General features: G+C 35.9%; 1 protein-coding gene across 6 annotated transcripts in view; it reads left to right on the forward strand.

The window, feature by feature from the left end:
• The window catches only part of CPNE8 (copine 8), a 107,127-nt gene that overhangs the window by 22,106 nt on the left and 65,469 nt on the right, over window positions 1-19,552 (forward strand). For 5 of the 6 annotated variants that reach the window (XR_012629138.1, XM_074870024.1, XM_074870025.1 and 2 more), the window contains exons 4-6: window positions 11,310-11,413; window positions 15,237-15,276; window positions 18,282-18,358. Coding sequence is in view for 4 of the 6 variants with exons in the window: in XM_074870024.1 (XP_074726125.1) it covers window positions 11,310-11,413; window positions 15,237-15,276; window positions 18,282-18,358 (221 nt within the window). In the remaining 2 variants the exon portion in view is untranslated. Of the gene's footprint in view, window positions 1-11,309; window positions 11,414-15,236; window positions 15,277-18,281; window positions 18,359-19,552 lie in introns of those variants that run through there. The other variant, XM_074870027.1, reaches the window with a different exon arrangement.

A 19,552-nucleotide genomic window follows, 5' to 3' on the forward strand; every position in this document is an offset into this window, starting at 1 on the left:
TTGAAGTGTGTCACCACCTTATAGCTTTGTATTGTCTTCACAGAATCATCTAGATTGGAAAAGACCTTGAAGATCATTTAGTCCAACCATTGTCTTCTGCCATTTTATCTCCTTGACCAAAGCAAAACCATCTGAACAAGGCAGTGTGCACCATTATTGCTTGTATTGTATCTTCGCAGTGATACGAGAGTATCTTGGCTAGGGATGCACTTTGGCATGTGGTTATGGTATCATATGCCAGTTAGGAACTACAGGGGTTAAAACAGACTCTCGACAGGTGGTTGCTAGAAAGTTTTATGTTGTTTTTCTTTTCTTTTGAGAATAATTAGCTCTATCTTGTCTATCAGGAGAGGGTCTAGTTATAGGTATTTACAACTCAGTTGACTGTTTAAACTATTTATAGTTAATGGAGAAAGATAACATCCTGAGGGCAGTTCATCAGACCTAATTTAGATGTCTAAATTAGATCAGATGAATCATTCTTTAGAAATGCCTCCAAGTGATGATCAAAAGCCTACACTTATGACTATGTCAGATGTAAAGTTCAATGAGAAGAATCCCATTCCTAGTAGCTGTTATGACAGTCAAAATTCAGAGGGTGGCATGATAGAGGGGCTGAGTCAGAATTGCATTTTATATGTTGTGGTGTATTAGATTTATACGAGTAGTACAAAATAAGGTGTTAGGTAGCAGATTAGTTATTATATACGTTAGATGGGGAAATCTCATATCTTTATTTTTGTGCTTTTTCTGCCTGCAGTACATTAATACTATGTTTTTCAATAAAATTCTGTGTATGGGTCCATTTTGTGGCATTTCAACATTTATTTAATATTTTACTAGCTTGTAGAGGTGGAAGCCACCTGGAACTGTTTGGAGACAACAAAACTGAGACAAATAATAAGCCCCAGATGATATGTGTAGACATTAAAGAATGGTGTTCAGTCATGGCAACATATTTTACCTTGTTTCTGTTCCATATCCTTTTATGCATAGTTCTCTTCCTTCTTTTGCCTTAATTACTTTTTTTTGAACACTGCAGAAAATGCTTGGGGATCATAAACACAGTAAATCATTTCATAATCTCCATAATTTCCCTAGCACTCTATTCTAGAAGTGTGCTTTTTTTCCCTTTCGGCTAAGCTATTTAGATGGATTCAATACAATAGTTAAATCAAACCCTTCATTTAATGAAGGGTAGATATTTTCTGGGCACTGACTATTGTTTGCCTGTGATACAGATTCCAGTGTTTTTACCCAGTGTTATTCTTGCACACTAAATCCTCAGCAAAGAATCAGAATCTTTCATTCTCAATTAAATAGGGTGGTGTTGTTTTTCAAATCAGTTTCCCTGTTTTCACTTACAGTGTGAGCATCAGGTATTTCAATTAATATAACTGGCAACAAATGTATCATCAGAATCTGAGCTTTGGTTTTAAAATATTTACTTCCCCTTACTTTGTGAGGACACATTTGAAATAACTTACTGTTATCTACAGAAGCCTTAAGTAATATATTGAAAGAATCTGAATTTCTTCATTTTGAAGAGGGTGTTAATTCTGAAAACAAGAGGGAGCACTTCAAAGGTGAATGTTAAATAAATAAATAAATATTTTAAAAATAACCAACTGCAGTTTTACTAACAATATGCACCAGTGGTAAGTGTTAAGGAACTGCCTATGGACCGAGGCTCTGAGCCTCTGGTCCATCTACTGTAAGAAGACATTGGATGCAAATTGAATTTGTATACCTGTCTGTAAGTCTGTTCTCTCACTGGTCCTCATCATGCTCATTTCCAGCTTCATGAGCTGCCAAATGTTATTTTATGTCCTCAGTAAATTTCTGTTGTGTCTTATGAAATTGTTCATGGCTTCCCATTCTTCAGGCCTTCCTGTTCATTAATTCTGTTAACATTTTTTTTTTTAAAATGTGGATTAAATATGCTGGAGACAAGAAAAAGCATCTTTCTTGATTTAGTTGTCAAACTGAGAGAAGGCAGTTGGGCAAGGTTGTAGTGGAATCCCAAGATAGAAAAGGTGACCGGTTTGTAAGGAAATTAAAAAATACCAGCATGATCTGTACCTAGTGACTATACTGTACAGTTTATCAACAGAAAGACTTCTCCCTTTATGTGCTCACATTGCTTATTCAGCCATCCTAACTTCTTATTAAGTTAGCTGTTGCTTTTTTCTTCATGCATAATTTCATCTCCCATTTTATTGTCTGATTACTCAGCATGAATAATGTTGTTCTGACAAGGCTTTATAGTTGCCTTTTATGTATCTATCTTGTTTAATTCTGTAAAAATCTATTTGTTTTGTAACTATTTTTTCAGTCCCTGCTCCAGATTGTTTAGGCATGTATGGTACTGCATGGCTCCATCCATGGACATCCAAGTCCATAGGAACTTGTTGAGACCTTGCAGGGAGTTTGCATACAGCAAATTGACTGTTTATTATGTTTTCTTTCATACCTACTAATAAATCAATTAATTACTGTCATAATAAAGTAATTAATTAGTAAATTATAATTAATTATGACATTAATTGATCTCCAAGAGGCAAATATCCTCCCCTTCTATCATAAGGTACTAGATAATGGTGTTCCGCAGGACTCAGTATCAAGTCCAGTTCTGTTTAATATCTTTATCAACGATCTGGAGGAGGGGATTGAGTGCACCCTCAGTAAGTTTGCAGATGACACCAAGTTGAGCGGGAGTGTTGATCTGCTCGAGGGTAGAAAGGCTCTACAGAGTGATCTGGTTGGGCTGGATCAATGGGCTGAGGCCAGTTGTATGAGGTTCAACAAAGCCAAGTGCCGGGTCCTGCACTTGGTTCACAACAACCCCATGCAACACTACAGACTTGGGTAAGAGTGGCTGGAAAGCTGCCTGGTGGAAAAGGACCTGGGGGTGTTGGTTGACAGACAGCTGAACATGAGCCTGCAGTGTGCCCAGGTGGCCAAGAAGGCCAATGGCATCCTGGCTTGTATCAGAAATAGTGTGGCCAGCAGGACTACAGAAGTGATTGTCCCCCTGTACTCAGCACTGGTGAGGTCACACCTCGAATACTGTGTTCAGTTTTGGACCTCTCACTACAAGAAAGACATTGAGGTGCCGGACCATGTCCAAAGAAGGGCAATGTGGGGAAGGGTCTGGAGCACAAGTTTTATGAGGAGTGGCTGAGGGAACTGGGGTTGTTTAGCCTGGAGAAAAGGAGGCCGAGGGGAGACCGTATCGCCCTCTACAGCTACCTGAAAGGAGGTTGCAGAGAGCTGGGTCTTGGTCTCTTCTCCCAAGTAACAAGTGATAGGATGAAAGGAAATGGCCTCAAGTTGTGCCAGGGTAGGTTTAGATTGGATATTGGGAAAAATTTCTTCACCGAAAGGGTTATCAAGCATTGGAACAGGCTGCCCAGGGAAGTGGTTGAGTCACCATCCCTGGAGGTATTTAAAAGACATGTAGATGTGGTGCTTAGGGACATGGTTTAGTGGTGGACTTGGCCATGTTAGGTTTACAGTTGGACTTGATCTTAAATGTGTTTTCCAGTATAAATGATTCGATGATAATCTGACTGATTTTGTTCAAAGTGGACAATGTGTCTAGTAGTTAAGCATTTCACTGCAGTATCTACCAATTTGGTTACTATTTGAACCATAATAAAACTTGCTTTTGAGTCCCATTTTTAGATTTTTGAAGGCTGTCTTAATGACAATGGCAAAGGCTAGAGGTTTTATAATCGACATTTATTGGGATTTAGATTTAGGATTTTTTAGAGTACCGGTAAAGTTTCTTTGCAACAGTAATTTATATATTCTTTAGCAGAGAGACATGATAGAAATAGGAATGTAGTTTATAGCAGATTAGTAGAGAAAGTTTCAGTACAAGCAAGCAAAGGATGGAGAGTATGGAAGAAGCTTATATGGTCCCATCTGTGAAGAAAGAAGAAATTTTTCTGTTGCATGATACTCAGTTCACTGGAAAGCTTTCTCTGGCAGATTTTTTGAAAGAATCAACTGTTTTGAAGGAATTAAGACAGTTGGAGTAAAAGAATATCATCTTTTCAAGGAAGTCATGTTTCCTTTCAAAGGAAACAGTTAATGGAAAAACTCCAAAGCACAGAAAAATGAGGAATCCTTTCTGGCTTTTATATACTTATGATTGTATGACCATCAGTTAAAAACGGTTACGTAGAAATCACCATTGTGTACATGCAGTATACAGATTTCATATGAGTACCTGCATGCATGTTAGAGGAATGTTGTGAGTTTTCTGATAATTAGTATGTTCCTTTGGGACAAACACCCTGCAGAACATTTTATGACGATGCTTTTTCTGGAGTTGGCAGTTGTGAATTTTTTGTTTGTTTCCTTGTAGTCTCTGTAATTCTGATTATTTGACACAATCATTATTATAACAGACTCATTTTATTGGCACTGGATTTCTTTTTCCACAATTCAAGTTTCTTATTTTTTTGTTCACATGTAGTGAAGCTAGATTACAAACTCTGAGGAGAGGAATATCTTTTGTTGTGTGTTCATATACCATTTTGTGCAGTAAGCTTCCAATGGAGAGTGTTACCTGGAGCTTCCTAAAGAATTTTTAAAAGCCATTTAGATCAAAGCCAAGAACCTAGTGATAGTTTAAACCATTTTTTAGTTCTTTAGTTTCCTAGAATTGTAAGAGAAGACTAGGTTCTGACTGTTCACATTTCAAGAAAGATGTTTAAAAGATGACAGACTAGAGATTAAAGTAATGAATTATTAAAAGATTAAATAACATAAGCTACACTGAAAAACTCAAGCTCAAATTGTATTCCTAATGAAAGAGTGAATTAAGGATAATTGTAATCAGCTATAAATATCAATGCTAAGAACATAAATTTCATAATGGAAAACATTTCTGTCTAACAAAGGTATAGAAAGATCCAAAAGATGGAAAAGGAGGTGAAATAAAAGTCAGGCAAGAAACAAGAGATTATTTTTCCGAATGGAGCTGATTAATTATTGGAACAACTTCTTTGCAATTGTGTTAAAATACTGCAAGTTTTAAAAAACAAGAAAAGAGGGCTTACTAGATATTATTCTCAAGTTCAGTCATGACCATAAAGTTGGAGCAAGAACTAATTCATATAGGTGGTGATTAGCAGAGGGTTGGGTTAGACCCTCATAGTTACAATAGTTGCTTTGTATCTTTAATTTTGGATTTACCCAACTTGCTAGGCTTTTATAACTCTGATGTTAAAATGAAGGTTATGATTTTTCATTAACCTCATAGCACCTTAGACTGGATCACTAGATTGAGATGTTATAAAAATTCAAATGACTAAATAAATTTAAAAAATCCCCTTCTACCAGGAGACCTTGCATTATCAGGTGACACAGACTGTCCATCTCAGGAAATCCAGAAAAGGGACTCTGTTCTTGATTTCCTTTGTTGAACATTTATTTTACTTTAAATAGTTAAATTGATTCTGTTACTCTCCTGAATGACATTTCTAAAGGTATTTGCTTGTTGGCCATGTTAATATTTTAGCTTTACACAGCTGTCAGTGGGGAAACTAGGCCATGTGGAGAACTAATTAATTAGCAACTATGTTATTAGTCATAAGTGACTGGATTATAGAAATAACCTGTTCTGCTTAAAAAAGGCTATAGGTAAATGGGAAAACAGATTTAAAAAGGTAATGCTCTGTTTAGCTGAACAGTGTGGACTGGTGATTTTTAGAGGCCAGCATTTTAATGTCATCTATAAGATAAATTTTAATTGTAATTTGTCAGTTAAATACTTAGTTATATTAGTTTAATGTGAAGGAATCATTTGTGTAGCCCTTGGAAAAAAGTAAAAGACCAGAACACTGAAGCCTCAATTAAAAAAAAGAATTTAAATTTAAAGAAAATTTAGCAGTGCCACTGAATTCAGTTTCTTGAGTTTTGTAATAATTTCAGTATAACTGGTGAGAGATAAAGGTAGCAGTGTAGCGGGAATTCTGTTAGGCCTTTTCTGGTCTCAGTGGGAGTTAATCATCAGCATATTGCATATTTCTCCTCTTTTACTGATACACTTCTGTCATGCATTTTAAACAAGTCTGAAAGATTTCCCAAGTGTAACATGGTTATAGTGTAAAGTGAAATATTGTTTACTGAAGAAAATGCAGATTTGAAGGGACGAAAAGTACTTATAAATTTATGATATTTTACTGTTTTAAAAAATTAAATCTGACATTTAGCTGCCATTTTATAACTATTTTTTTTTCCTTTTGAAGTAACTTTTCCTTCAAATTCATACATAGTTCTATTTCTAATGGAACTATAAAACTTAAAAACCCGAGATATGAGATGCAACATAGTCATGGAATAATCTAGGTGAAAGGAACCTTTGTGTTATCCAGCATCCTATTCATTTGCTGTGTCTGGTTCATCCTCCAGATCCATGCAAAGCCATCTTCAAAGTTAGGCAAGGTTGCTCAGGGCCTTTCCCAGCTAAGGTTTGAAATTCTCTAATGGCAGAGACTGAACAACTCTATGGGCAACCCAATCCAGTGCTTACTCACTCATTCTGGAAGAGTGTTTTCCTATATCCCTTCATAATTTCTCTCGTTGCAACTTTTGACTATTGCATCTTGTCCTTTTGTTGTGCTTTCTGTGAACTGTCTGGCCCTGTCTTCTATAATGCTGTTTAGGTAGTGGAGGATGGTAGTGGAAATAGATCTTCCCTAAACTTTTCTTCAAGCTGAACAAATTGAGCTCCATCGGCTTTTCCTCAAGTTGAGTGCTCCAGCCTGCTGATTGATTGAGTTTTCTAGGGTTCATTTAACTGAATTGCCTCCAGTCTGTTGATTCAGTTGTATTTAGAGCCCCAAACTGTACCCAGTTTTCCAGGTGGAACCCCACATGTGTTGAACAGAGGGGGATAATTGTTGCCTTTGATCTGCAGCTTGTGCTGACCCTAATACTACCCTATGTGTTGTTAAACCGTCTTGGCTGCACCAGGACCTTTTCTGCACAGCTCGTACCCCACCGCTCAATCCCCAATACCGGTACAGGACTTCAGATTTGTCTTTGTTGAACTTTGTAAGAGAGTCCACAAGACTGTAAATATAAGCTCATTTTTTTTTGTCTGAGGTGAGTGTCTGTGTCCCCCTCCAGTCACAATCATTTTAAGGTATGTAGGAACAAAGGGAAACAGTGCTTTCCTTTACCTAGCCATGTGCCTGTATCTTGCTTTTTCATGCATTTGTAGACGTCACGTCCCCAGTCCCTTAGTACCTTCCATCTGAGTGAAATGGAGAGATTTTTTGAGTGTGCAAGCCCAACGTCCTGTGCTGCATTAGGGACAGCATTGCCAACAGGTCAAGGGGGGGAATCCTTGCCTTCAGCACCAGTGAGACCATAGCTGGAGTGCTGTGTCCAGTGCTGAGCTCCCCTGTATGAGAAAGATATGGATCTTCTAGAGTGGGTTTGGCAAAGGGCCACTAAGATTTTAAAGGTATCGGACTATCTCTCATATGAGGAGAGGCTGAGAGAGCTGGGATTGTTCAGCCTGGAGAAGAGAAGACTTACATTTTATCCATGTTTATAAATACCTGATATGAGGCAGTAAAGAAGGCAGAGATGGACTATTCTCAGCTGTATCCAGTGGAAGGACAAGAGTCAATGGGTACAAATTGAAATACAGAAAATTCTATTTAAACATAAGAAAAAAACCTTTTTACTGTGAAGGTGATCTTATACTGGAATAGGTTGCCCAGAGAGGTTGCGGAGTCTCTATGCTTAGACATAGTCAGAACCTGACTGACAATCTACTGTAACTGATCCTGCTTTGAGCAGGAAGGTGGAACTGGACCATCCCCTGAGGTTGCTTCCAACCTCAAGTATTCTATGATTCTTGCCTGTTCTCCTTAGCCATTAATTTTATTTTCCTCTGAATGGCTTTCCAAAGTCAAGTATATCTTCCTGTTGTGCTGACTGCCTTTACTGTTTCAAAAAGGATCAGAAAATAATCTGTTTATGAAGGTGTCAAGCCAGAGGTTTGTCAGGATAGGTATTAGTGCCTCTAAATGAACTCTTTTGACAAGTTATCCTCTGAGCTCACTTAGTTATTTTGAGTTTGTGCCTTTCCATTTAGATAATGACTTTGGCAGCAGAAAGTAAACTTTGTCAGGCTACGTGTCCCTGTGTTCTTTGTTCTGTGTCTTCCATGTATATGGAAGTGTAGGTCCCACATGATTGAAGATCCTCCTACTCTCCTTCAAGCTTGTCCTAATCTGAGGATTTAAAGAACTTCAGTAACCTTTCTTTTCCTGCCTGATGATTAAGGAGTCTCCTAGGACAATTCACTACTAGAATCTGCACAGGCTGGGAGATATTTTCATGGATATCTTTGTGTATGTGTGTCCGATTCTGCTGGACATAGCATGAGGGACTACCAGAACTTAATATGTGTTCTTTACTTACTTGTTGTGCCTCTGGTAGCTTTGTCAGTTACAATGCAGTAACCCTTGGATCTTCTTTTTGAAGGCCCAGAGTCCTTTGCTTCTGAAATAGGTCAGTGTTTATCACATTTCAGTACTAAGGGTAAATCTCCTCTTTATGCAGCTGATTCTAGTTTTTGAGAGAATTTGGACAGTTTGCTGTAAGAGTGAAAGTGGAAGAAATAGGACACTTGAGAGGAAAAAAAATATGCGGATGAGAGATATTCCTGTGGAGAACTGCAAAATGGATGGTCCTTATGACCCCATTGTTTTCATTTCTCAACCCTGGTCTGATGAACCTGCTGTTTACTGCCTTGTGTCAGAGTGTGGCTTCTCATTTTCAGTGCATACCTTCAAACAGTACTAAATGCTTAGATATTGCTACATATTTCATTTTATCAGCCATTCCAGCTTTCAGTTTTTCCTGGCTCCCATATTGTTGAATGTTACAAAGCATGCAGCTGACAGGGGAAGATTTCATTTCTAAACATTGAGATTTATTTGACCTGGAAACTGATTGGAGACTTTGAATGTAGGTAAAATTTGAACACTACTCTTCAGAGGGGAAAGAAAGGCCTGTTAGCCCAGGCAAGTATTCCAGCCGTACTTATTCCCATAGAAATGCCAACTTTCTACCGCTGCTCTTGTTTCTCATTGATTAATCCTTGGCCATAGTAGTCACCAGTGTTGGTTCAAGAGAGTGTTTTTTACAGCACTCTATCAACTTCATCCCAGTGTTTCAGAGAATACCTTGAATCATTTCTGAAGAGACTGACTTTTTTCCTCCAAAACAAACAGTAAGGATCGAACTATTTGTTCATGTTCTTATCTGTTTCCAGGATCATATGCATCCTGTGCTAGTCCTCTCAAGAGGCTCAGGGATTTTGAATATCCAGTATCTTCATCATTCTGGAGAGCTTATGGAGATTTCTCCTGCCCACGTCTGTGTAATGCTTACCCCCTTATAGTTATTGCTTTGGCTTAGGAGAGCTGAAGAAATACAGTATTTGCTAATGAGTAAACTTTCTTTCTGAACAATTTGCCTTAGGACATGTTCAGAAGCCTTCTTGCAAGGGATATCAAGGTTCCAGTGAGACCAGGGAATCATTCCACCTAGGTTTTAAGAAATGATGTAAGGTCTTGGCAAAGGAGTATGCTAATTGACACTAAATGTTAAAAATTCTTTGCCTTTTTATTTGGAGATGGTGTCATTCATTGGGAAGATAGTTTTGCGTCTCTGTGTTTTATAGGAAGTGCTAGAATATGGAGATCTCTGAATAAGACTGTCCGAATTGAACATCTCACAGCATAGCGAAAGTGAAGGTACCTAAAAGGATTCTAGCACACTCTGTAAAGACACAAATCACCACCGTGTTATTTCTGAGGATTTTTCCTTTTCCTGAGACTTTATAGAACTGTGTCTTGAAAACGTGTTAATTTTTGTTGAAAACTTTATTGTACCTGAGACCTTTGGATGTGTAGTTGCTTTTTGCAAAGTAGTCATCCTCTTAGATACAGGCCCACTTCTCCATATGACCTGTGTGAGTGAATGGTGTTCGGAGTCTGTCCCCTGCAGTTTAAATGCACACATGCACAGTCATTCAAAGGAGAAAAAAGAGTTGCTGACAGTAATGGAGTTTCTTTAAAGCACACAAATAATGTGGCTGGAGTTCTTTACCATTTTATTTTAGTAAGAATCAAGCAATGAAAGGAAATTGCCTAGTTTTGAGAGGAAGAGACAGTGAAGTATGCTCTGTCCTTTTATACCACATATATGTTAAGTATGCAGGGGCTGGGATAGGGAGGCTCCTGTTGGAGGCTGAGGGCTCTGTGCAGGTTACAGTGGTTAGATTCACATCCATGATGTGAAAACATTTTTAAGAAATACATCTCAAAAACCTTCAGTTACAAGAAGGTTTATTCTTTCTTTATCCATGTTTATTGATTTAGTTAAGTCTTGTCAATGAAGAGGTTGGCAGTCTTTGAGTCATTCTAAAGTCTCTAGTCCCAAATTGCAGTTTTGAGGACTCCTTAATGATCTGTCTGTCAAAAAGCTTTTCAGTAGGCTATATTCAAATGTGTCTTGATACGTTCAATGTGTAGGACAAAATGAAATGCTCATTTCAATAATAACTCATTCTTTTTTGGTTTGTTTTCTCAGTATCTTGAACAGCTAAATCAAGAACAAAATTATCACACTGGTATGATCAGTCATTTATATCTGTGATGTATACAAACTGAAGTCAATCAAAAGTTGTTGGTTTTTTTTTTTCTAAATGAAAATATTTTCAGCTTGATGAGAACTGAGGCTCTTCCTGTAAACCCCAAGAAAGAAAAGGCGTTTTGCAGAAAGCTCAGGGAGAGCAGAGATGAAGAGGGAGCTGAACTGAGGTGAAATAGGTGCTGGATAATGCAAAAATTATACGATTCTAATGAATTGGCTACATTCCCTAACATTTAAAGCTATCTGAAATAAGCAATATATGCAAGCTTTTGCTTGGTGTTTTTTTGAGGAAACAGTGGATTTTTATATTACTGAATTTCTTCTACAAATTTTTGTGGATTCTGATTGGCTGTGAAAGCTGATGTTTATAAAGTTTAGGTCATACAATACAGGGTGTGCACCGTTCTCTGTATTGAAATATGAGGTGTTCTGCCAGTCTACCTTCATCCACAGGTAACTGATCTAGTCATGTGAACACAGTCATTTTCTTTCATGGCATATGTTTAAGAGAAATTTTCACAGGGTCTCATATCTCAAATATTGCTGGTATTGGCAGTCTACTTAATTATATTTCATTATAGCATGTGGCTTAAACTTACACTTTTCTTTTACAGTTTGGAAGAACAGAAGTAATTGATAATACTTTAAATCCAGATTTTGTAAGAAAATTTATAATGGACTACTTCTTTGAAGAAAGAGAGAATCTGCGATTTGATTTGTAAGTTAACAATCTTTGACTCTAATATTGTAGCCTCTGTAAACATACTAAGTTTTGTCCAGCATAAAATTAACTTGAAAAGAGATTAATATCTATTGATGTAGAATACATTAATAAACGTGATTGATTTAGCATTGCTTCCTCAGAAATAAATGTGTAACATAATAATGACCAAGTTTTAAGAACTTAACAGGTGTTAACTAGTCAAAATACAATCATGCTCACAATCATTACTTTTAGCAAACAGTTAGAAAGCTAAGGATGTCAAAATATTAAAATATTCTTGCAGCATAGCCAGTAAAACATGTAGGGACATACTGTCCAGAAATAAAATATTGTACAAGTAGTACAGAGCCAAAATTTTTACTAAAATAAATGCCAGTATGCATCTAAGGATACTAAATTTAAGATTTTAAAATGAAAGCAGTTGTTCTAGAAGTAGATGGCTTTTAATATTCCAGATGTACTCATTTCACTCCACTTTTGAAATTGATTTGATTTTCACTCTATTCTTTGGAAAATAGAATTGAGAGTCTAGTTACCAGATCAGCTTGCATGTCATCTGTTATATTTTATCCCATTCTTACTATTTCAGTCTTTGTGATAATCAAGCTTGTCTAGTTTTTTTTAATTCTCATCCTCTTTTTTATTAGCAATTCTTCCTAACCTTGCTCTATGAGAGAGCACTTGAATAACCCTCATAGATATTTAAGGGAAAGCCATTCACTCAGTTTTGCAATATAGTATGCATAGTGGCCACAATTTTTCTTTACATGTCCTTTTTAGTTGAAGAACCCTTTCCTTATTTCTTTCTGCTTCCTTTACAAGATGTACTTTAGCTCGAGTTTTGTCAATTCTTATTTTGTGTTCCTCAGATTTCTGCCTTCATGTGTATTTCTTTCAGTTTATTTGTTGTTGAAAAAGATTTAGGAGAATTATCTGTTAAGTTACTTACTGAATAAATATATCAGGACAGTGTAGTCTGCCTTCCTCTACTTTCTAATCGTAAAGATTGAGGTCTCCTGACATGCTTTATGGAATTGTGACAAATCCTACTCAGGTGTTGAGTATAGTAGGGGTAAGTTGTAGTATTATTACTTCTGAATTTAAAGTTATGTTGCAAGTTTGCCTTGATATAGAAACGGCATTTATTACATTTCTGTCTTGTAGACAGCAAAACAGATGAAGAAAAACTTCATAATTTGCCTAAAATCTCCTAGCAAGTTCATGGTAAAGCCATTTTTTAAATCTTCAAGGCTTTGGTCTTAATGTGCCATTTACTTTTCCGAGTAGTTGCTTTGAAGTGACTCTGACAGTCTCTTCATTTAAAAAAAAAATTTTTTCCCCCTCTGAGTTTCTGGAATGCAAATCAATCTGTACATTAAGCAGGGCATGAAATAAATAGGGCTGTGATCACATTAATGATGATTTTTCCTATAGCAGTGGAAGAAAAAGTATGATGCCTGATAGGTGTATGTTAGCAAAGTTAGTTACATGTAGTTTTGCTCATTCTGTTTTAAACTGCCAGCAGGGTGTACTGAAATGCTTTTGAATGGCAGTATTTCCTGTATCATGAAAACAAAAAAAACCCCCATGTCTAACTTTTCTTTAGCTGAATGTCTTTTTATAGCATGTCAGAATGCTTCTGAAGTTAACAAGAAGTGCTGGAGGGATGGGTGAGGAAAAAAGTTCCATTCTTTTCAATACACAGATAGCAGCTAGCTGGTTCCATCTGGACTTCAACCATTTCATGGAGTGAAAGGAAATAGTCAATGCCAAGATAGATTACAGGGTGCTTCTAGATGGCTAGGTACAAATTCTTTCATCTTCACCATGGAAGCCTAGTGCAGACTTCATTTTTTATTTTAGAAATTGGGTTTAATGTCATTAAATCTGCTGAGTATAACTGTTGTCTGCTATTTAAAATAATAAGTAAGAGCTAATAACTTTGAAATAAAGGATTCTTCTCCAAGTGTAGGTAAAGAATTACTGAAATAAAGACACAGTTGGGGCTGTGTAGGAATCTTGATTTGGTTGCCTCTTGCTCCATATAGGATGCATGTATGTTATGGGGAGGAGGCAGTATAATAGAAGAGAAAAGCAAAAGAAATGAACCAAGAAAGAGAAAACTAGGCTCAGTCTAGGCAAAGAAAGGAAAGTCTGTGAAGAACTTCTGGATAAGTGCTATGTGAAAAGGACTTGGACCTGGAAGGGAAAATGCAGTCTCCTGTTTGATTCTTCATGTACTTGGAGAAATGGACTCCTGATTGTTTATTTACAAAAAACTGTAAATATCAAACATACTCTGTACTTATCAGAAAGGTCTGACTGCTTTCTGCTGCTCTTCTGGATTACCTGGACATAAATCTATTTTGAACTCAAAGCTGAATAACTCTTTTTAATGTTTGTCTGCAAGTGACCATATAGCCATAGTCTGTGAATTTACTTTAGAGCCCTATAACAATGGTAGATGAGAAATGAAATATTGTAGAACTCAGTTAAAAATGAGAATGTTATATATCTACTCATGGATTAAAACTCCAATTTAGATCAGGAAAGAAAGCTTCCTTTTTTAAATTCCTCAGCAAAACTGTGTACTACTGTTGGACACAGTGTTATTTTTCAAAGACAGAAACTCCTCATATGATTCATATTTTTTGCAACAAAAAGAAAGCAGTGAGTATATCTCTGATTTCTGGTGTTCTGATAAATGAGCATGAGCCCCTTCCTAAACTGTACAGCCACCAATGTCTCAGACCCCCTTCTGTTTATATTTGATGATTTGTTACTGATTTTGCCAGTGAAGCAGTTCTGTTTTAGTTGTGTAGCTAGCCTTCAGGTCAAATTGAGAGTTCTGTTTTTCTGTTCAATTTCACCCAACAGTATGCAATTACTTTTTGTTATTTAAAAATAACCTCATGTTAGTGATTTCTATAGTCATTCCTTTGTTTACAAATATGTTTCTAAAATTTTGACTGTTCTGCACCACATCCAGCTACATTATGGTATTCCTGTACTCCTGACTTGTGATCTGGTCCATAATGCATCCCAGCAACCAGTTGCAGCAGCACAACCGAAGGGCTAGCATACCACGCAGTGGCAATGGAAACATGCAGGGGAGACTGAGATGGGCAGAGAGGATACTTTTTCAATGTAGTTACTGGTATTGAATCTGAATATAGGATTTTATAAAAATGTTACTGTGGATTATCTGATAAAAATGGAAGACTATGAAAGTATAGAGATTAGTAATCCCCCAAGAATTTCTTATATTAATTTTTTTAAAAATCTATCTTGAATTCACAGAGTAATTATTTTGAAATCTGACTTGATAGTAGAAGGGAAACAGTGGCATTTTCTAGCTGGAGGAACAACAAGATTATGATGAATGGAAAAGAACAAGTAAAAATCTTGCTAAAAGCAGTTTAGTTTATTGTCAGTTATTTCTATTTAATTAGTGAAAGGACTGAAAAATTACCTAGGAAAATAATTCACAAGTTAGTTTATTTTCTAAGATTAATTTTTAATTTTTGTTCTGTTTTTGGTAGCTTTAATTGTTCAAACAAGAATACCAGAATAATTTCTCTTAGTAGCCTGCACTTTGTTGAAAACTATTTCATTTCAAATAGCTAGTGAACCATAATCTTGTAATCTGTGATGATTCAATTTGCCTTCTTTACTGGTGAGACTTTTATTCACGTATCTGTTTGTGTAAATTTCATACATTGAAATAGGTGAAAGTATTGTTTGATTTTTGTTTCTTTACGTTATTCTCAGATCTGTCATCTGGCAACTCTGATATAACTTTCTTTTTTTTTTAAAGCTACGATGTTGACTCAAAGAGTCCTAACTTATCAAAACATGTAAGTTTTTCCTTGCTATTTTGCTTTCTTATGCTAAAATGCTTATGCTTTCCTAAATATGCTTGTCTTCATTTGACTCTAAGTAATACCAGATGCATAGAGACAAATACAGTGATTGTGCTGTGGTTAATAACATATATAATGCTTATGAGTATAATTTTAATGGGACATTCCTCCTGTAAAGGGCATATTTAAGCACACATGTATACGTCTTCAGATACGAGATATGCTGCATTTTGTTGATACTTCTCTGAGTCCTAAAAGTTATAATCGTGTTTTGATTGTGTCCCAATTAATATTAGTAGAAACCTTTTATGCTCATGTCATCTTGAAGTGGAAGGGATTTAGAGATGCGAGAGTAGAATTCAGAGGCCTCTGAGTGAATTTTTTTAAATAAATACAGGAAGGCTTTGGTAAGAGAACCTTTAAGAACCTGGAGCAAAGGAAAAGAGAATAATGAAAAGAATGTTGTGTGTGTGTGTGCGCGCTTCACAGTGAAAAGATAAGACTTTTAACCATTGATCTCCAGTTAGATCCTCCCTGTAAAGATCTAAAGCCCCAGGCAAACTGTTTTCCATCTCTGTCATCATGGAGAGGTGCAGAGGTGGTCTGAATAACTGCAATGCTAGCTAGGAGGATGCAGAAAATAGTCTTCCCTATGCTGTCTTCAAAAAGTTTAAAGCTTCATCCTGGGTTTCTGCCCAAGATCATTTGCACTTCTGTAGTAACTAGTTTATCTGAATTCTTTTCTTTTTTCCCAAAACCATATTTTTTTTTGTACAAAAACTTCATAATTAAGTTTTAAGAAAAAAGATAAGATACAAGATAAATCAATCACTATGGAAGTGCAAACAAAGATACATGCAAATATATAGCCTAGATTTCATTATTTGATTACTGCAACAGGAATTGGAGGTTTGAGTGTCTTGCTGAGCCCATAGAAAAAAAGGACAAAACAATAACAAACTAATGTTCTTCTGAAGACTATTCAAGTAGATCTTAAATTACATAGGTGCCTGTTACATTCTAATTAGTACAGGCTAAGCATACTCAGACACATTAGGTCCTGTTTTTTTAAACAGTGCCAATTTCCTGGAATCTTCAATTGTGGAGGGAAACTTTATTCTTTAGACATTAACATCAATATCAGAAATACATTTCCCTCCATTGTCTTTTAAGAGGAAATCTGTAGAAGTTTGTGTAGACTTGGTGTCTGTGCTGAAGACATCCAAACTATTCCATATAATATTATGCACACGAAGAAGTTGATGGCTCTGAGAACCTTATGAAAGATGGTAGCTAGAAATGTGTTTCTTAACCTTAGCAATTAATTTCCATTATTTCCCAAGTGCTTGAGGTTGGTCTGGGTTGTTCCTTTTGCTGCCAGCTTCCTGTATCTCTTTCCTGTAGCTCTTAAGAGTTTGAGCAGTGAATAGGTAGGAGGTGATCAGAGCTTTGCTCATATCCATGGACTGGGTGTTTCTGAAAAATGTCAGGCCAGTAGTATTTGCATAGCTAGACTGCTCATAGTCACCTTGTGTAGAATAAGATCTTCCCTGTTCCTAAAAATAGTTGTTGACCCATTTCTTTGAAATACTGGGCAGTGTCATTTAATAGTTTGGGGGATGAATTTCAGTGACTCAGTTTTGGCAAAATGAGAGGCAAATGAAGCAAGTTTTATAATGGCTATATGAAGTAACCAGACCAGACAGTGCTGCCATTGTAGCTGTCTGTAATAATGTTTCTAAAACTGGCTACCTTAAATTAGACTTTCATGTTCATGGTAACTTCCTAATTTAACTAAAAAACAACAGAGTAATGAACAACTGTCATTAATAGAAGACTGTGGAACTAATAGGAATTAATCATAGAAACTCCACCAAAAAAAAAAAAAGAAAGAAAATTGTGGAATACGTGGTTTCAGTGTAGAAAATGGTGTTATTTTAGACTATGTCATGCCTGATGTTTTTAAAAATAAATGAGCTGAGTCTTTTCAGATGAATTTTAGCTATTTTAAAAGACTTAATCTTTATGGAAACAGTGTTGCAGTGTCAGATCAGTTAAAGGACATAGTTCAAAAACTTTTTTTTTGCGGGGTTATTTTCCTCTTCAGTGGAATTAGTTCTCAGATCCATTTCACTACATGACCAATAACTAACACAGCTTAGAGATGGGAATGAGTGGCCTGAGCTGAGAGAAGTAGAACTACTTGTACAGATATTCACTACTATACACAGTATCATAAAGTAACGGTTTGTTGTATAGGAATTAGTGTCTTGATTCTCATTACTCTTTGTGAACAAATCTCACAACCTACTGTTACTACTGCCAGTGATGCTAGGAAGAACAGAGCTAGCAAGCTCTTTTCACTTGAAAGATAAGGAGTTGGACTGCAGCATAAAATTTTTTTCAATATACGTACAACAGTTTGAAAATCCATTCATATTTTTATAGTGCTTATGTTACAGGGAGATACAGTATGAATATTAGCTGATTTTTAGTGATATAGTTAAATTATAAAACACAAAAATAAAGTCTGTCGTTAAAGCAATACTTGTGTATAATTGTCAATCCAGGATGCTCATACAGATTCTGCACAGGCTTGAATTTCTGCCAACATAATTAACTTCCAAGAAATTAATAGAATCAGTGTAGAATCTCTTTGTAAAAGAGAAATTTATTAAAATGCTTCAGTTAAAAACGGTAAAGTAGTAGTCATGTTTCTAATAGTTTTAAAGTTTTTTCCTTCTCAGTTTCATTTTTGTTGATGAAAGGCAATATAAAAACAGTAAGTGGAGTGCATTAGAATTACTTCTGTAAACATAACCCGGTGTTATGTAAATTATGTGAGTCTGGTTTATGATTCATTATTGCATAGTTATTATTAAGATGCAGTGTTCAGCAGAATGTGTTCTACAATAGTGAACAGCCCAGATAAATGGGAAACCATTTTTTTTTTTCAATGTGAAATATGAATTCTGAGTTTTTATGTTACTGCTTTCCAGGATTTTTTGGGACAGATGTTTTGTACACTAGGAGAAATAGTTGGATCACAGGGGAGCAGACTGGAAAAATCAATTGTGTGAGTATGTCATTCTTGAATGTTGGATGAATACATACTGCCTCATGAGGTGAGAGATGTGGGGTTTTTTTGCTGTGGGATGTCTTGATATACAGAATTGACAGTCATGGCTTCTAAGAGAGAATAAATCGTTAGGTACAATAGAAGTCTTTCTTTATAGACTATGATAATTTAGGTTTCAATTTGGACAATTAGCAAAGCAATTGACTCATCCAAAGTTTTTGTCTATTTCATTACATCTTGAACTAGAAATATTTTGAGTATACTAACATTAAAAATGTTTTTCTTTCTATTCTTCAATCTTCATTTTCTATTCCTGAATAGTGTTTGAGCAATTGAAAATATTTTACAAGTTTTATCTAAATCCATGCTACAAATTCACACATGACATTAAAAGCAAACATTTAAAGGTATAGCTGGACATCTCATGATGGTAATGTCTTTTGATTTGGAATTTTTGTGGTGTTTTCTTTTTTTTTTCTTCTTCTAATAGTAATTGCACTGCAGTGAATGATCATGAATTTGGTTACTCTGTCTGGAGCATTCTTCTTGTCCCGTTTTACTGGGTTCATTATGAGTAATATACCAGGGTTACTTCATTTACTTTTAACTGCTGATTTCCTTGTAAGGGCAGATGAATTTTTCAGGTTTAGCAAGCCTTATATTATTCTGGGCCAGACTTTGGGGAAAACACCACACAGGGCACATATTCTGACTTTGTATTCAAATAACAAGAACCAGGATCTGGATGAACAATTGTCAAAATTCAGAATGTAATTAGATATTATTTTAGTATAATTGCAAATGCAAAAAACCTCCCAAATCCACTTATATTAATGATGCAAAATTAATCTGATATAAAATTCTTAATATGTTCCTAGCCGTACATTTTTTTCTATGTATATATTTGATGTAGTTAACCATTTCTGTTACTCAGGTGACCCTTTTAAGTTTAAGTAGTAGCTTTGAAGTCCTGGGAAAAATCTCAGGAGTCAGTATTTTGTTATCAGTGTCCAAAATGTACCAATGGTAGCCTTTTTCCCTAGATTTTATTAGAGACTTTTTTCTTGTTTGTGTAAAGAACTCAACATCATCGATAAAATAATGTTTAAAAACCATTTCTCTAGTTTGTATCAAACAACATGGTGATGTTCTGAGGAGGTGGCCCTAATCTTTTCATTGTGGTGAAAACAG

This window comes from Strix uralensis, chromosome 5 (assembly GCF_047716275.1).
Source record: "Strix uralensis isolate ZFMK-TIS-50842 chromosome 5, bStrUra1, whole genome shotgun sequence".
Classification (NCBI taxonomy): domain Eukaryota; kingdom Metazoa; phylum Chordata; class Aves; order Strigiformes; family Strigidae; genus Strix; species Strix uralensis.